This window comes from Lolium perenne, chromosome 5 (assembly GCF_019359855.2).
Source record: "Lolium perenne isolate Kyuss_39 chromosome 5, Kyuss_2.0, whole genome shotgun sequence".
In the NCBI taxonomy this organism is placed as follows: domain Eukaryota; kingdom Viridiplantae; phylum Streptophyta; class Magnoliopsida; order Poales; family Poaceae; genus Lolium; species Lolium perenne.
In genome coordinates, this window is record NC_067248.2 from 53,216,274 (window position 1) to 53,235,362 (window position 19,089).

The following is a 19,089-nucleotide window of genomic DNA, read 5'->3' on the forward strand; positions in this document are numbered from 1 at the left end:
GATAAACTCTTGCGAGCAAGTCTGTTTCCAGGTGCAGCTGAATTGACAACTCCGCTGTTAAGGCTTACAAGTATTCTTTGTCTCCCCTTGTGTCGAATCAATAAATTGGGTAATACTTCCCTCGAAGACTGTTGCGATCCCCTATACTTGTGGGTCATCAATAATCCCCTCGTTGCTACCGTCTTCTAGATTGCATCTTGGCTTGGATTGCGTGTTCGCCGTAGGAAATTTTTTGTTTTCTATGCTACGTTATCCTACACAAAGGAAATATTCTCGGAATTGGACGAAATCAACGCCCAAGATCTTATTTTTCCCGGAAGCTTCCAGAGAGCCAGAGAGGCGCCAGAGGGGAGCCAGGGGGCCCCACCCCACAGGGCGGCGCGGCCCTGGGCGCGCCCCCCTATGGTGTGGCCCCACCAGGCCCCCTTCGAGGCTGCCCTTCCGCCTATATAAAGTCTCCGCCTCGAAAACCCTAAAAAGATAAGCGAAGATTCGGGGGACAGAAGTCTCTGTTCCGGCACGCCGCCGGGACGGGGAAGTGCCCCCGGAAGGCATCTCCATTGACACCACCGCCATCTCCATCAACGCTGCTGTCTCCCATGATGGGGAGGGAGTAGTTCTCCCCCGAGGCTAAGGGCTGTACCGGTAGCTATGTGGTTAATCTCTCTCTCATGTACCCCAATACAATGATCTCATGAATTGCTTTGCATGATTGAGATCCATATGATGAGCTTTGTATCACTATTAATATATGTGCTACTCTTGTGATGTTATTAAAGTAGTCTATTCCTCCTCATGATGTAATGGTGACAGTGTGTGCATCATGTAGTACTTGGCGTAGGTTATGATCATAATCTCTTGTAGATTATGGATTAATTATTACTATGATAGTATTGATGTGATCTATTCCCCCTTTCATAGTGTAATGGTGACAGTGTGTATGCTATGTTAGTACTCGGTTTAAATTGCAAAGATCTATTATGCTCTAAGGTTACTTAAATATGAATGCCGAATGTTGTGGCGCTTGTTTACTTCGGCTTGAGGGAGCTCTTGTAGCCCTACACAATGAATAGTGTTTGTTATCAAACAAGAGCATATGTAGCACAAGTGAGGAGAAGTTATTAATTTATTATGTGATCAATGTTGAGAGTGTCCACTAGTGAAAGTATGATCCCTAGGCCTTGTTTCCAAATACTCCAAACATCGCTTGTTTACTGTTTTATTGCATCTTTACTTCCTGCAATATTACCACCATCTATACCACCTGTGTTTTACTATCTCTTCGCCGAACTAGCGCGCCTATACATCTGACAAGTGTATTAGGTGTGTTGGGGACACAAGAGACTTCTTGTATCTTAATTGCAGGGTTGCTTGAGAGGACTATCTTTGACCTCTACCTTCCTGAGTTCGATAAACCTTGGGTGATTCATTTAAGGGAAAACTTGTTGTTGTTCTACAAACCTCTGCTCTTGGAGGCCCAACACTGTCTACAAGAATAGAAGCACACGTAGACATCAGGCGGCGTCCGCCAGCTGCCGGCGCCGCGCCTGGCTCCTCGGCAGCCGCCGGCGACCCTCCACCAGGAACCTCACCAGCCCTGCAAGACCGAGTAGACGACATACCTGCGCTCGCCGCCCGCGAGGAAGACTCCCAGATCCTAGACGCCGGAGTGGGGTAGCCCATCTCCGACCAAAAGTCGGCAGCCATCTCCTCGTCCGACCTGTTCCCTCGCCGCACCAACGTCAACCACTCCGGCGCCCTCGGCGACCCAACCACGTCCATGGCCACTTTGATCAGAACGTCGGAGTCACATGACTCGTCGTAAGAACTGTACGTGGCCGCATCCTCCACGAGGACGTAGAAAAAACTCTCGCCCCCTACCATAGAGGCTTCCTCAATCCCGCGCAGCTCGCCAGGGGCTAGGGTCTTGCGGCGGCGCCGCCCAGCAGCCAGGTCCGGCGGGATCCCGGCCTCCGCCGGTGGGGCGGCGAGAACGGTCATATTTTTCGGTCCATTCTTGAGTATCAATTCCCATTTTTTATTTATAGTTTGTTGGCAACCTTTTTACAGACAAACTAAAGTAAAAGCAACTTAAACACAATAGTGTTTCCTAAATACGGAGTACATATATTACAGTTCATGGACTTAACACTTGAATTTCTCTTGCCAACCTAATGGTAAATTCAGTTGTATATTTTCACCATTTTTTATAGGGTGTTTCTAACCCCGCTCAGTCGACTGGGACTTAACTTATACCTCAGTAAAATTACATCAACGTGTTTCAATGCGAGCCTAAACAAAGTACAAACAATAACAAATACGAATCTTCAAATAAAAAAAAATCCAACGCTGGAGCACGTGACTGAGACATAAGCTACGTCTCAGCTAGCTGAAACTTAGCAATTCCGTTTTTCATATCAGCTTGCAAGCCACGCTTTCCTACCTAGTAGAAAATAATGAACGGCTTAAAAGTACTTTACGTAGTGAGTTGTTTGATTGAATCCTATTTTACCGTTACTGAAATTCGTACCAAAATATTTAAATAAAATAAGATATTGCTTTATACGTGTCTTAGATGCCTTGGTTAGCCTGCCGCTTCTTTAGAGGCGCCTTGGGCAGGACGGCGCTGCTCATTTCTTCAACCTCTTGCAGTTTATATGGACCGAATTTTTTGTACACCGACGGCATTGGACAATATGCTGGAAATTCTGGAACGTACGCGGGGGACGTCGGTTTGTATACTGGTGATACTGGACTGGATGTAGGAGATGTCGGCGTGTATACCGGCGACACTTGACTATATGCATTGTTGAATCTGCGGTTAAAATCATCAGTGAACTCGTCAAATTGTGTTTCTGTTGTGGCATACTCCTGGACCGGAGCAGGGGACGACGGGATCACTACCCCAGAACCGTTGCTAGGGTCAACAACATGTCCGGCGAATATGACTGCATCTGACCCCTCCTCGATGATGAAGTAGGCAAACGGGTGGTCGGCGACGAAATTAACTCTCAGCCCGCACTTCGCTATACCAAATGACATGGTGACAGCGGCGGCTCTGGTTCCTTCCTCGTTGACCTCGATGACAGCCTTCTGAAATACCTCCTGCAGGTGCAACGGCAAGTTGGAGCCATCGTCCTCCAGCATCTGGGACAGGTTGGCCTTTGGACCGAAAGGCAACCGGAGCCCTAGATCTTTCAGCACGCTTGTGACGCTGCTGCAGGAGTTGAGCTCGAACTTGGGCACCCTGAACTGGCCGACCCCCACCGTCGTCGACTGTGGCAGGTGCTGGCGAAGGAAGCCTGGGGACGACGTGATCTTGTCCAGCAGGCTCCCAAGGCCGTCACGAGCGTCGGGGAGGAAGATGCACATGGAGTGGTGGGAACTGGTGTTCGGCGAGCTCTTGTAAAGCAGCTGGAGCACCTTGAAGCCGTCGTGCTGGCCGATGTAGTGCCTGTCGGAGTTGGTCATGAAAGGGACGTTGACGGCGGTGCCGTCGAGCCGGTAGAAGGGCCTGTTCTCGGTGTCGCTCGCGCAGAAGGGCAGGTCCCACTTGCCGCTGAAGTAGAGGGCGTTGGCCAGCACGAGCCTGGTGTCCGGGTGCAGAGACTCCCCAGGAACGGCGGACGTGATGAGGTTCCTGGTGGCCTCAGCAGCCCACGCGTTGATCTGCCCGGCTGCATGGTGTGGGTCGTTGAGGAAGTCGACGACGTTGGCCTCAGCCTTGTACGTGCCGACGACGGCCTCGCGGTAGGCCGGCTTCATCGGCATCGTCAGGTCGCTCCACACGCCGTAGGCGAACGCCACGCTCGGCCCGCCGGACTTGGACGTGTCCCTGAGGGGGCCGTCCAGGAGACGCGCCACGCAGTCCTCTACCTCCTTGCGCGACCGCGCGCCTAGGACGCGGAGAATTTCGTCCAGGGTGTCCCCGCCGGCGCCGGCGGCCAGGAGCGCGAGGACGGCGTAGATTGAGAGCGGCGAGAAGACCAGGTTGCTGTTGCTGTTCGCGTCCCCGAGTCGCTTCGTGAGGCGGGCGGCGAGATCGGCCATGCCGGACTGCTGCGCCTCCATGATAACCTATCGACGGGCACGGCGGCCGGAGATCTGAGATGAGTTGGTTTGACGTTGTACTCCGGCCTGACCGCCTGATATATGGAGTCGGTTGTGTTTTCTTTTCAATAGTCGGTTGTGTTTACCTTTTGGAATAGTCGAGTTCAATTCCAACACGGCCTGATTACCTGACTTGAACCAGATAAAATTTACGGAGGAAAAGATTACTTTGTGGGCGATACGGAGCTGTCCAAGAATTACAGAGGCAAGCGCCGCAAGGAGCACTGCATGATCACGAAGGATATAGCGACGTGCTCTCAAAAAAAAAGGAGATCGCGACGAGGATAGGAGAATTTCAGTAGGTGATGTTTTTGCACGAACGGCGAGAAGCTTTGGTTTTGTCCCGAGACAACTTAGGGGTTCTTCGCTAGTTGATCAACAAAGCTCAAGCTCTCCGTTCTACTAAAAAAAGATTGCCTGACTTGACCCGTGCGTGCGTTCTGAACGCCAGTGCATGCTACATCGACAGTTTCCAGAGTCTAGATTCATTCAGCTCAAGTAGCAGCATGGATCAGCAGATTCATTCAGTTCAAAAAATAAATAATCATCTAATTCAATTATATTTAATAGCATACAACCACTATATTTTACAGTCGAAATTTACCAAACACCATTTGAGGAACAAAAACCCACCCCATGTATCAAGCTTCTAGGGAAAAAAAAACACTAAACATGAATTGAACGCGAATTGACATGGAATCTGATTAGTGGAACCCACTAGTTAGAGCTGAGGTGGCAACATACTCCAATGAATTTGCTGATGTAGATTGGGTCCCGTGTGTCAGGTCAATTATGGGCTATATTTAGAGGAACATAGAAGACAGATTCTCATGTGAATAGTGTCACTTTGGTGAGTAATATGTCACACTATTCACTCCTGAATTTATTTATTTTTGACTCTCTAAATGTAAGCCAAATTTGAAGCAGCAATTTTTTGGTGTTGCGTATATAACACACACAGATGTATGTTCTATTTTTTTAGAATATTCAAATATGTTTTTTGTTTTCAGAAAAAAATAATCTTATAGATCCCATCTAAGCCCTGATCCTATCTAAGTTGTCTCCTCTTAGGCCAGGCCATCTTCAATGGGCCATAGAATACCGAAATTTGGGTTTGGTTTGTGGTGGCTGCAGACAGCATGCGTGCCCTCGCGTGTCTGCGCTAGATTGCGTCGGGCCCGCTCGTCAGTGGCTGGGGAGCCGCACACACATTGTATTCTTAAATGAAGACCCGACTTTCTCGAGGGAGCCACTCGCCCTCGAGAAAGTCGATTGAGGAGTCGCTCCCACTCCTCAAACCGTAGCTCGAGGTCATCACGAAGGGCGCGGTGGATGGTTCCAGCCTGGCCGCAATGATCACGAGGCCGGCGCGTCTCGCCAAGGCTGTTGCGGCCTCTTTCGTGAGGCCGCGCATAGGACACCTTGTCGCCTCCCTGCCGCGCTCGAAGCAACACGTGTACGTGGAGGTCAAGACCGCTTGCCATTTCGCAGAGGCCGGCCCGCATCTGCTCTGGCCCGACGTCCACCTACACATGGGTGGCACCTCAACCAGGCACGGGTACCGGTGCCCACCATTCCCGCGTGTGGGCCTGCTCTCCGGTGGGAGATCCTACGGCAGTGCGCGTACATGTTGCCAGATCTGAGGAAAGACCCGTCATACGCCGTGGACTCCCCATTGTGGGCTTGTTGGTTCGAGGCCGAACACGAGGAGCGGCGGGCGGGCATCGAGGCGCACCTCAAAACCCTCGACGACGAGGACGTGGACTACGAGGCGTAGCCAGAGGAGTGGCCCGAATACACCTTGCCCACAAGCGCCTGGCGTCACCGACTGGTCGTAGTACCCTGGGGGCCGGGGCCGTCATGAATTACGCCGAGCCGCTCCCGTGCGCGTCGTCGTTGGCGCCAGAGGTGTACTACCGGGCCAGGCTGGTGAGGGATATCGAGGACCCGCGTGGCCATCCAGCTCGCAGCAGGAGGCCGCATAGGTGCCACCTCCTCCTTCAGGGGACAATGTGTGGCTGCCGCAGGTCTTCATCGACCTCGGCGAGAAGGACTAGAAACCGCCGGCGAGAAGGACCAGAAGCACCCAGCGGCATTATCTGCATAGTTTTCATATTTTTAGCTATAAAAATGTGCCCATTTGGACACCTAATTAACGTAAATTATGTTTTTATTTTGTGTGGCCCAACTTTTTTGTGGTTTACAGCCGTTGGGGCCACTCACTGCCGCGCAAATGGACCGAGGCCTCAATCATATCCGCGGGCCACCGCATATGAACCAAAACGGTATGTTTACGTGTTCAAAATGTTGTTCCCAAAACGGCCCCCAACGGTGCCGGATTCGAATGTTTGGGGGACGCCTCTGTTTTGTGCCGTGTTTGAGGTACGTCGCTACCCAGTCACGGCCCCAAACATTAAATTTTTTTTGCATTTTGATTCCAATAGAGAGAAGGAATTTGTAGGTAGAATTGAGATTTTGAAAGTAGCGCTGAAAGGACACAGATGTCGCCTAGAAGGGGGGGGGTGAATAGGCGATTTAAAACTTTTACGAGATGGGCTTAACAAATGCGGAATAAAACTAGCGTTTACTTTGTCAAGCCCAAAGCCTATATACTATGGTTCACCTATGTGCACCAACAACTTATTCTAAGCAAGAGTTCACCTATGTGCACCAACAACTTATGCTAAGCAATACAAGCAAGTATGTGATAGCAAGATATATATAACTTCAAGCACGATGGCCATCACAAGGTAAAGTGCATAAGTAAAGAGCTCGGGTATAGAGATAACCGAGGCACGCGGGAGACGATGATTTATCCCGGAGTTCACACTCTTGCGAGTGCTAATCTCCGGTGGAGAGGTGCGGTGGCTTAGTGCTCCTGAACGCCACAAGAGGTTCACCTTGAGGTGTGGTTGCTCGATGCACACCAACGCCACAAAGGCCTCACCCCAAGATGCGGTACTCACACCACACACCGAGCGCTACGAAGGCGCCTCACCTAAATCTCCGGTGACCCTCGCCACAAAGGCCTAGGTCACGGTTCCACTAAGGGATTTCCTTCGAGGCGGAAACCGGGTTTTACACAAAGGTTGGGGCACACATCCACAACTTAATTGGAGGCTCCCAACAAATCACCACAAAGGTCTAGAATCCGTCTAGGGTTCCAAGAACCCAAGAGTAATAACCTTCTTGCTTTCACCACCACGAATCACCGTGGAGAACTCAAACCGATGCACCAAATGCAATGGCAAGAACACCACAAAGATGCTCAAATCCTTCTCTCTCAAATTCCAACAAAGCTACAAAAGCTATTGGAGGAATAAGAGAGGAAGAACAAAGAAGAGAAGGAACACCAAATTTCTCCAAGATCTAGATCTAGTGGATTCCCCTCACAAAGAGAGGGATTTGATTGGTAGGAATGTAGATCTAGATCTCCTCTTCCTTTTCCCTCAAAAAGATTCAAGAAGCATAGGAGGAGTAGAGGGAAAGGGAAGTTCTCAAGGTCAACAATGGTGGAGAGCACAAAGGGGAAGAGGTATCTGCCCAAAGAGGAAGAAGGTGGGCTTAAATACCCCCGCCCATCGAAATATGACCGTTTGGGTCAGCTCAGGCCGGATTTTCCGTGCCGGATATTTGCAAAATATCCGGGCCCCGAAAAATGGCTAAGGACATGAGAAAACTGCTCTCAGGATGGGGGCCGGACATTTGGCCGGATATTTGCCCGGATTTGTCCAAAAACCGGATTTTTTTTAAAGCTAGGAACAAGCTCTACAAGATCATGCAGGAAACCATCATAGTCCAACAAGGGAGGATAGAAACAAATGATGAAAGGTTTGACCTATCTAAAAAAGACATACCGGTAAAACCTCCAATCTTGAAAATGCAACAAGTTGCCCGTGCAAAAACCATTCTTGATGAACTAGAGCTTGTCATGAGAATAAGCACAAGCTTTAAATCATCGCATGGATAAGATCCAAATAATAACCAAGAAAGATGATGCAAGGATGCAAAGGTTTGAGCTCTCTCCGAATGATACGATCGAGTTACTCACTCGAGAGCCCTCTTGATAGTACGGCAACTAAACTATAAACCGGTCTCCAACTACACTATGAGACCGGTGAGAAAGAAACCCTATCAAGAGCAAACCTTATACTTGCGCATTCCACTTGAGCTTGATGACGACGATCTTGACCTCAACAAGATGGAACGCCTTTCTTGCTTGTGCTTGCTTGACGAAGTCTTGTAGATTGCTCCCCCATAAACCACCATGGGAGAGCTTCTTCTTCGGCGCATCTTCACATAAACATGACCACCATGTGGATTGCTCCCCCATAATCCACCATGGGAGAGCTTCTTCTTCGGCGCATCTTCACATATCCATGATCACCATATGGATGGCAAGACTCAAGCAAAGGATCTCTTCGAGATGGCTCATCTTGAACTTGCACATCATTTCTTCATTCTTCATCATGTTGATGTCTTGAAGTAACTTGAGGGCTCACTTCATCTTCATCTTCAAGACATACTTGACACTTGATATCCTTCATCAATTTCTTATTATTGCAACCTTGAAGCCAACATATGGTTCAAGAGTTGCCTATGGACAACTCCTACAAATATAACTCAATGCAAACATTAGTCCATAGGGATTGTCATTAATTACCAAAACCACACATGGGGGCTCCATGCACTTTCAATCTCCCCCATTTTGGTAATTGATGACAATCTCTTTGAGAGGGTTTATATAAGGAATTTAAGTAACAAATAAGTTGAATCTATAGAGCAAACTCCCCCATAATATATGCATGTGTGAATGATCTTGACTTTCATTGCATGTATTGGCATTCAAAGCCTAGTGGAGTTTCCTCTAAATATTCAACTATGCAAAGCAACAAGATGCAATGCAATAAAGGCACATGCTTAAGCACAAAGCAAAGACATAACCAAATTCCCTTAAACCCTCCAAACTTCTCCCCCATTGGCACCAATTGCCGAAATGGGTGAAAAATTTAGAGGGCCAATATAGTGAGAGTTCCTCCATAGCGTGTGCATTTCTCATAATTTGAGTGGAATCAAATGCACATATCCAATTACGAATATTCGGAAGGAGTCACACCATAGATAGGATCAAAGATTGCAAAAAGATAACAAAGTGAAGAAGCTTCAACAAATGAAGCAAGCAACCAAATGAACCACAAAGAAGATACCAAAAGAAAGAAAGATATTATGATAAGATCAAGAAGATTGCTCTAAATAATATGAGGAAGCTCCCCAAGGTTTGTGCACAAAACAAGACAATTTGCATTGGAGTATAAAGTGCACAAACATGGAATCATCACTCCCATAATATCATTCAAAAACAAAATATACCAAGTGAATCAAACTCTAATGATCACCAAAAGATAGTGCTCTAAATTAAATGAGGAAGCTCCCCAAGGTACATGCATAAATTAAAATGTTGTATTTGAATACAATATGCATAACATGGAATCCTCACTCCCTCATTACCATTTAAAACACAAACATTTGGAATAGATCATAGATAGAGAAATAAGCTTAACACTTGCAACAAACAAATAGTTGAGCAACAAGTAAGAGGCACCATTATAAAAAGGCTCAACCAAGAGGATATGTGAAAGGCATGATAAAGCATATTATAAGACTATTACAAGGATGAGCAAAAAGCATCATCATAGTCTTCAATGAATTATATTGCTTAGCATGACCAATCAACACGCAATAAATAAATAAATAAGATATCAAAAGGAGATGTATCATCTCTTATGTGTATAAGTTTCTCTAAGTGGGCAATATCACAAAGATATTTATCCACAAAGAAACATGCACACATAAAATAGATACGCAAGAAAAATAGTATGATATCCAAGACGAAGTCATGCAATATACCAATAAGAATTTTTGCTTAATAGCATGGCCAAAGGCTCAATTTTATCTTATTGTACATTCATGAACTTCAACCACAAACATCTAAAATACATCACAAATATCAACAAGGGATAGAAGATAGTTGAGATGCATTTAGAAAGGCAAAAAGTATCACAAGCGAGGATACCAAAAGAAATAACTAAATTTGCACTTTCATCTATATTACACACGTGAGAGCCTTGAGGAATTGATATGCAATAAAATTGCTAGATGGGCATAGATGGGATGGGTGAATCATGAGCATGATTTTATATACTTCCCAACATATGTACTCATCTCAAATTACTCACATTCGCAATAAAGAGGTTTCGTTAAAACTTTATCAAGAAGCACAATATTTGCAAATAAAGAGATTCATGCCAAGATGCAACCACATGGTTGGATGCTACAAAAAATATGCATGAGAAGATACTTGTTACCGAGATAGCATTGGTGTGGATGTAGTAGATATGTGTTCATTGACCATCCTAGCTTGCCTCAAGTTACCATTGAGTCACCACTTCTTCCTAAGTGTGAGACAAGCATTCAATGTATCTCCTTGTACCTAACACAAAGGTAAGTACAAAATGGTCCCAAACTAATTGGGTCCGAAGTAGTTAGACACACTACAACATATAGGACAAACTCCACAATACTATGTGCATATAGATATGAAATTGAATTTCATGCACATCTTAGCCAAATTAGGATTTGATGGAGTTTACCCTATATATTGGATCAAAGAAAGTAACACATGCCATAAGATAGACATAAATTAAAGATGCATGCACAATACTTTCAAGAACCAAAGGAAGATATAATTTGGAAAAAACACCAAATAAATCAAGAGACAATGGTTGTCCAAATTATATCAAAGAATCAAATCAACACAAGATTGACTCCAACGAATTATCTCATTATAAGAAGCTAATTAAACCTAAACACAAAGGAATGAGATAACCAACTCCCAAGAGAGCAAGGTTCCAACAAATAAACCAAACCCTCGAAACTTTTTATGATGGCACAAAGTACCAAAAAAAAGAAAATTTATGTCTCCCAAAACCAAATTTTTGATAATGATCAAGAGAAGTTTAAGCATTATAACAAATATAGGAGAGCTCCCCCAAGATTAGTGCATTATCTAGGATTTTGCATATGAATACAAAATGCACAAAACTAGGATCATCACGCTACCTATATTCTAAGAAAGTTTGAATAGACAAATTAGATCCATAAGATGCAAGGAAGACACATGGGAGTCAAAGCGCAACAAATTTATGGCAATAAATAAGGCAATATAAATACAAGAGCCAATGTAGATATGATCAATAAATATCTACCTCATAATTGATTACCGATTGTCCTAGGACAAGAGGTATTAGGAAATATTTCCCGGTGGTAGTTTGTAAGTATACATAAGATCATATTTACAACGAACAAAGCATATGGTAAAAGATAAGAGTTAACCATCATGCAAAGATAGTTTCTTGATAGCTTCATTTAGTCATACCAACATGCAAGGCAATTAATAGTATTCATACCAACATGCAAAGCAATTAATAGTATTCATACCAACATGCAAAGCACTTAATAGTATTCATACCAACATGCAAAGCAATTAATAGTATTCATACCAACATGCAAAGCAATTAATAGTATGACTTGAAGCATATGGTTTTCCAAGAATGTATCGAGGGACACATTGTGAACAACCATGCCAAGAAAAACTTTCACAAATAAGATCCACAAAGATATTAGCAATGAAGCCATTTAAGCAAATTGGACCTTGTTTGAGAAAACATGTCACATATGAGAGATAATTTACAATATCAATTCTATGTGACACAACCTCAAATGTTCACATTTCCTAGGCTTGTAATATGCACAAAGCTTATTACTCCCCCATAATGTGATAATGAATTTATTTTCACAAGAGGAATATAAGATCCAACTAGAGATATTAATGGACATTAGAATTTGAATTTCTCATGAAGATGACATACCACATAGAGACTAGATAATCTTGCAATATCAATTCTAAGTGATATTCCTCATGTACACACATTGTTAGGATTGTGAAATTCCTAAAGGCATATCACTCCCCCAAAATGTTATAGTCCATTAATCTCTCATAAGAGCCATATAAGATACAACAAGATGCAAAGAGGCTCCAACACAAACACAAGTACACGGTGTGCAACCCAACATACATAGACTTGATTTCTCAAGAAAAGCAAGTAGGAAGCACAACATATACAAACACATGCTAGGAACAAAACTAACACATGCAAAGGGGCGAGTAACTTTCAATATAAGTGAGTTGAGAACATGTTACCGCAAGGAGGAACATTGAATACATGATATAAGCAAGATAACCAAAAGACTTGGCTTGAGATAATATAAATGATGAAGATCCCTTAATTCTTCATGATGTAGCCAAGTCTCCAATGCCCTCCAATAAGCACCTATTGATCAAGTTTTGGATTGTTGGTCCCCAACTAAGTTGGGTCCTAAGAGGTTAGTCACAATAGGCTTGGCAACCCAAATGGTTCTTTTCTTGACACCACTTTGAGCACCAACAAATTTGGCAAACACATTGCCACCCTCATCCTTACGAAGAGAATAAACATCATCAACGGTGATAGAGTTGGATGAGGTACCAATAGTGCAAAAGGAGGAGATGTGGCCCATCTCACGGCATATGTAGCAAGTTCTTTTCTTCTCCTTCTTCTCACTAGATTTCTCCATAATGGGAGCATTGGCTTGGTTCTTCTTGGGAAGTGGCATTTTTTCAACTTGAGGTTGAATATGAGTTTGAGCTTGAGGCCGCTTCCCTTTTTGCTTCTTCTTCAAAGGGCAAGATCTAACATGGTGCCCTTCAATATTGCACTTGAAGCAAAACAATCTTGGCCGGGTCTTTGACTTGTACTTGGCCATTCTTATTCTTGTTGTTCTTGGACTTGTTCTTGTTGTTGGATTTGAATCCAAGTCCACTCTTGTCACTTGGGGATTGTTGCACACTCAACATCGTGTCAAGTTTGCATTTCCCTTCATGACTCTTTACCAAGTCATTCTTCAAAGAAGTGACTTGGGCCTTGAGCTCTTTGATTTCCTCTACATGGTTAGTAACAACACAAGTACTAGAGGAAGTAGAATCTTCATTGTTAGAGCAACAAGGCAAGGAAGATAATTCATCACAAGATTTAGCAATATTATGAGTGGATAAATTACTAGGACTAGCACATGGTAATATAGCATTTTGAGTAGTAGTGCTAGTATCCACATGAGGCTCACAAGGTGTTGCCTTAGATATGATAGCCTCATGAGCTAACTTTAGCCTATCATGAGAGGCTAGAAGATCCTCATGGGAGCGAGAAAGCTTTCCATGGTTTTCTTCCAATTTCCCATAATTGCAAGTTAGCAAATCAAGTTGAGCCCTTAGCTCAACATTCTCCTTCAAGATAGATGCTTCACAAGAAGTAGAGTTAGTAGCACAAGCATCATTATTAGTAGTAATAGGAAAAGGCAAGTTGGCATGCTTTTTTAGATAAGAAGCTTTAAGTTGCTCATGCGACTCGGTGAGTTTGGCGAGCGCACTCTCAATGACCCTTGAGCCCTTTTTGAGTTGCTCAAAATCCTCAAGGAGTTTAGCATTAACAAACACAAGCTTATCATTTTTTAGCTTTAGTTCATTTGCCATCTCAAGAGCTCTATCATGGTTTTCCTTTTCTCTAGACAATTCTAGAGCAAAGGTCTCCTCAAGAGCTTCCTTGATGGTTTGTTCTTCTTCAAGTTCATTCTTTAATGATGCTACATCATCGGCATACTCTCGTTCAAGAGCACCCTTTTTATCAATGGTGTTCTCATGCATCCAAATAAGTTTTTGGCTCTCAATAGCGGTAGTCAAGATTTCAAAGAAGTGAGTGCTAGCAATTTTATCTTTGCAAATAACCTTGAATACGCTCTTACCCTTATCGCGTAGAGAGACAACCCAATCATCTTCTTCATATTCATCCTCATCCTTATCACCACGAGACATATTAGGTTCCATGGTAGGAGGTACCGTGGAACCCTTGGCCATAAGGCATATATGAGGACCGTGAGATAAAGATGAGGAGTTACTTGAGGCTCCTTTCAAGATCTTGTCTTGACCAATAGAATCTTTGGTTTCCTCTACATTGTTAGACACACAACAACTAGAGGAAATAGAAGCATTTTTATCATGGCCACTAGACAATGCGAGCATATCATCATTAGATTTATTCAAGCAACTTACACATGATATGCAAAGACTATCAACACAAGCATGTAAATAATTTCTAGTGCTAGATGTGTTTGAGTCCGTAGATGAAGCATTGCAATGAGATAGAGATGAAGAATCATCACTAGTAAGCTCAATATCAACATTGCAATTTTCATCACCACTCACCATATCATTACCTTGTGTCTTGACACACTTTGGTGAAGTGGATGAAGATGAGAACTCATCACGGCCGGAAGTGGAAGCAATACAATCATCCTCAATAATATTGGACACATCATATTAGTCTTGAAGCTTTGTCCATAATTCATGAGAGCTCCCAAAAGGCATGATTGACGAAGTAACTACATTGCTCACAACAATGGAAAACACATGAGAAGCAAGAGCATCGAGGCAAGAGTTTTTCTCCTCCTCAAGAGATAAATTTTGAGGATCCTTAGGAGAAGAAAAACCCATGTCAAGATATTGCTCCATGTCCGGGGACATACCCCGTAAGATTTTAAGCACATAAATTTTCCATAGATCATAATTTGTGCCATCAAATATAAACAAGTTATTGTGCGCTAATCCCCTAACCGACATCTTTACTCTCAAGGCGGTGAAGCCTAATAATGAGAGACCTTGCTCTGATACCAATTGAAAGGACACAGATGTCGCCTAGAAGGGGGGGGGGGTGAATAGGCGATTTAAAACTTTTACGAGATGGGCTTAACAAATGCGGAATAAAACTAGCGTTTACTTTGTCAAGCCCAAAGCCTATATACTATGGTTCACCTATGTGCACCAACAACTTATTCTAAGCAAGAGTTCACCTATGTGCACCAACAACTTATGCTAAGCAATACAAGCAAGTATGTGATAGCAAGATATATATAACTTCAAGCACGATGGCCATCACAAGGTAAAGTGCATAAGTAAAGAGCTCGGGTATAGAGATAACCGAGGCACGCGGGAGACGATGATTTATCGCGGAGTTCACACTCTTGCGAGTGCTAATCTCCGGTGGAGAGGTGCGGTGGCTTAGTGCTCCCGAACGCCACAAGAGGCTCACCTTGAGGTGTGGTTGCTCGATGCACACCAACGCCACAAAGGCCTCAAGATGCGGTACTCACACCACACACCGAGCGCTACGAAGGCGCCTCACCTAAATCTCCGGTGACCCTCGCCACAAAGGCCTAGGTCACGGTTCCACTAAGGGATTTCCTTCGAGGCGGAAACCGGGCCTTACACAAAGGTTGGGGCACACATCCACAACTTAATTGGAGGCTCCCAACAAATCACCACAAAGGTCTAGAATCCATCTAGGGTTCCAAGAACCCAAGAGTAATAACCTTCTTGCTTTCACCACCACGAATCACCGTGGAGAACTCAAACCGATGCACCAAATGCAATGGCAAGAACACCACAAAGATGCTCAAATCCTTCTCTCTCAAATTCCAACAAAGCTACAAAATCTATTGGGGGAATAAGAGAGGAAGAACAAAGAAGAGGAGGAACACCAAATTTCTCCAAGATCTAGATCTAGTGGATTCCCCTCACAAAGAGAGGGATTTGATTGGTAGGAATGTAGATCTAGATCTCCTCTTCCTTTTCCCTCAAAAAGATTCAAGAAGCATAGGAGGAGTAGAGGGAAAGGGAAGCTCTCAAGGTCAACAATGGTGGAGAGCACAAAGGGGAAGAGGTAGCTGCCCAAGGAGGAAGAAGGGGGGATTAAATACCCCCTCCCATCGAAATATGACCGTTTGGGTCAGCTCAGGCCGGATTTTCCGGGCCGGATATTTGCAAAATATCCGGGCCCCGAAAAATGGCTAAGGACATGAGAAAACTGCTCTCAGGATGGGGGCCGGACATTTGGCCGGATATTTGCCCGAATTTGTCCAAAAACCGGATTTTTCCGGGGGGCGGATTATCCGCCCCAAACTTGGGCCGGAATATCCGCCCCCCTGAAAACTGGCAGAAACATCAAACTGAAACGGGCATAACTTTAGCATCCGGACTCCGATTTTGATGATCTTGGGCTTGTTTTAAAGCTAGGAACAAGCTCTACAAGATCATGCAGGAAACCATCATAGTACAACAAGGGAGGATAGAAACAAATGATGAAAGGTTTGACCTATCTAAAAAAGACATACCGGTAAAACCTCCAATCTTGAAAATGCAACAAGTTGCCCGTGCAAAAACCATTCTTGATGAACTAGAGCTTGTCATGAGAATAAGCACAAGCTTTAAATCATCGCATGGATAAGATCCAAATAATAACCAAGAAAGATGATGCAAGGATGCAAAGGTTTGAGCTCTCTCCGAATGATACGATCGAGTTACTCACTCGAGAGCCCTCTTGATAGTACGGCAACTAAACTATAAACCGGTCTCCAACTACACTATGAGACCGGTGAGAAAGAAACCCCATCAAGAGCAAACCTTATACTTGCGCATTCCACTTGAGCTTGATGACGACGATCTTGACCTCAACAAGATGGAACGCCTTTCTTGCTTGTGCTTTCTTGACGAAGTCTTGTAGATTGCTCCCCCATAAACCACCATGGGAGAGCTTCTTCTTCGGCGCATCTTCACATAAACATGACCACCATGTGGATTGCTTCCCCATAATCCACCATGGGAGAGCTTCTTCTTCGGCGCATCTTCACATATCCATGATCACCATATGGATGGCAAGACTCAAGCAAAGGATCTCTTCGAGATGGCTCATCTTGAACTTGCACATCATTTCTTCATTCTTCATCATGTTGATGTCTTGAAGTAACTTGAGGGCTCACTTCATCTTCATCTTCAAGACATACTTGACACTTGATATCCTTCATCAATTTCTTCTTATTGCAACCTTGAAGCCAACATATGGTTCAAGAGTTGCCTATGGACAACTCCTACAAATATAACTCAATGCAAACATTAGTCCATAGGGATTGTCATTAATTACCAAAACCACACATGGGGGCTCCATGCACTTTCAAGCGCAACATATTGAAACAAATTAAACATAAAAACTACGAAAAATATGTTCAAACTAATTTTTAAACTACTTTTTCTTTGATGCCCCCACCTCATCATCCATACGGAGGCGGTTCCTGTTCGTCAGCTCTTCCGAAGAGGTAGTGGCGTTTGACGCGTCTGATGACCCACAAGTATAGGGGGTGTATCGTAGTACTTTCGATAAATAAGAGTGTCGAACCCAACGAGGAGCAGAAGGTGTTGACAAGCAGTTTCGATGAAGGATTCACTGTAAATGCTCACAAACAAGTTTTCAGGGGGTTTTGATATAGCAGATAAATAAAGTACAAGTAAATAAAATACGAGAGAAATAATTGCAGCGAGTGGCCCAATCCTTTTTAGCACAAAGGACAAGCCGGTTTGTTTACTTATAATGACCAAACGTTCTCGTGGACACACGGGGATTTTAGTCTAGTGCTTTCGCTTCATATAGTTGATTAATCTTCATTGTTTTGATAAGTGTTGTGTGGGTGAACCTATGCTAATGCACCGCCCTTCCTAGGACTAATACATACTTGTGATTATACCCCTTGCAAGCATCCGCAAATACAAGAAAGTAATTAAGATAAATCTAACCACAACCTTAAACTCTGAGATCCTGCTATCCCTCCTGCATCGATATACCAACGGGGGTTTAGGTTGCTGACACTCCGGCAACCCCACAATTAGCAAACGAATACAAGATGTACTCCCCTAGGCCCATAAAGGTGAAGTATCATGTAGTCGACGTTCACATGACACCACTAGAAGAGTAACACCACAACTTAAATATCATAACATTGAATATTACTCAACCATAATTCACTACTAACATTTAGACTTCACCCATGTCCTCAAGAACTAAACGAACTACTCACGAGACATCATATGGAACATGATCAGAGGTGATATGATGATGAATAACAATCTGAACATAAATCTTGGTTCAATGGTTTCACTCAATAGCATCAATAACAAGTAGTAATCAACACCGGGAGAGTTTCCCCTATCAAACAATCAAGATCTAACCCAAATCGTTACAGCGGTGACGAGATGCAGCGGTGTAGACGGCGGTGTAGATGGTGGAGATGATGATGATGATGATGGAGATGATGTCCAGCTCGATGACGATGGCGATGGCGTCGATTTCCCCCTCCGGGAGGGAATTTCCCCGGCGGATTCCTGCCCGCCGGAGAGCTCTTTTCTCTCTGGTGTCTCTCCGCCCCGCAGAGGCGGCTCTGTCTATTCTCCGTAACTCCCTGTGCCTTAGGTTTTCGGGACGAAGAAGTACGCGAAGGAGAGGCGGCCAGAGGGGGCTGTGGGCCCCCTCCCCACATGGCGAAGGCCAGGGCCTGCGCCGGCCTATGGGGGGGGGGGGCCATGGCGGCCCCTCTCGGCCCCTCCTTTTGGCTCCCTTCGTCTTCTGGAAAAATAGGATTTTTCATATAATTTCCGTCAATTGTTGATCTTCCGAAATATGGTGTCCTGACGGTGCTTTTTCTAGCAGAATCCTGACTCCGGTGAATAATTCTCCAATGATCATGAAACATGCAAAATAGGTGAAATAACATAAGTATCATCTCTAAATATGAAATATATCAATGAATAACAGCAAATTATGATATAAAATAGTGATGCAAAATGGACGTATCAGCGTCCGATGAGCTTGTGTCCCCTCCGACGAGTAGTTCTTGGTGTCTTCGTCGTTGTCGGCGCTCGCCGGCTACGCCTCCGCCCGGGCCTTGCCTCCTTCTTTGCCGCCGCCGCCTCCTCAACCGCCTCCTCCGCCTCCAGCCGTCTCCACC

General features: G+C 44.5%; 1 protein-coding gene across 1 annotated transcript; it reads right to left on the reverse strand.

Moving 5' to 3' along the window:
• Positions 1-2,571: 2,571 nt before the first annotated feature.
• On the reverse strand, positions 2,572-4,103 carry LOC127303340 (putative serpin-Z8). Its single transcript, XM_051334083.2, has one exon. The coding sequence runs from the start codon at positions 4,069-4,071 to the stop codon at positions 2,572-2,574; it is 1,500 nt and encodes a 499-aa protein (XP_051190043.1). The 5' UTR covers positions 4,072-4,103.
• Positions 4,104-19,089: the final 14,986 nt, after the last annotated feature.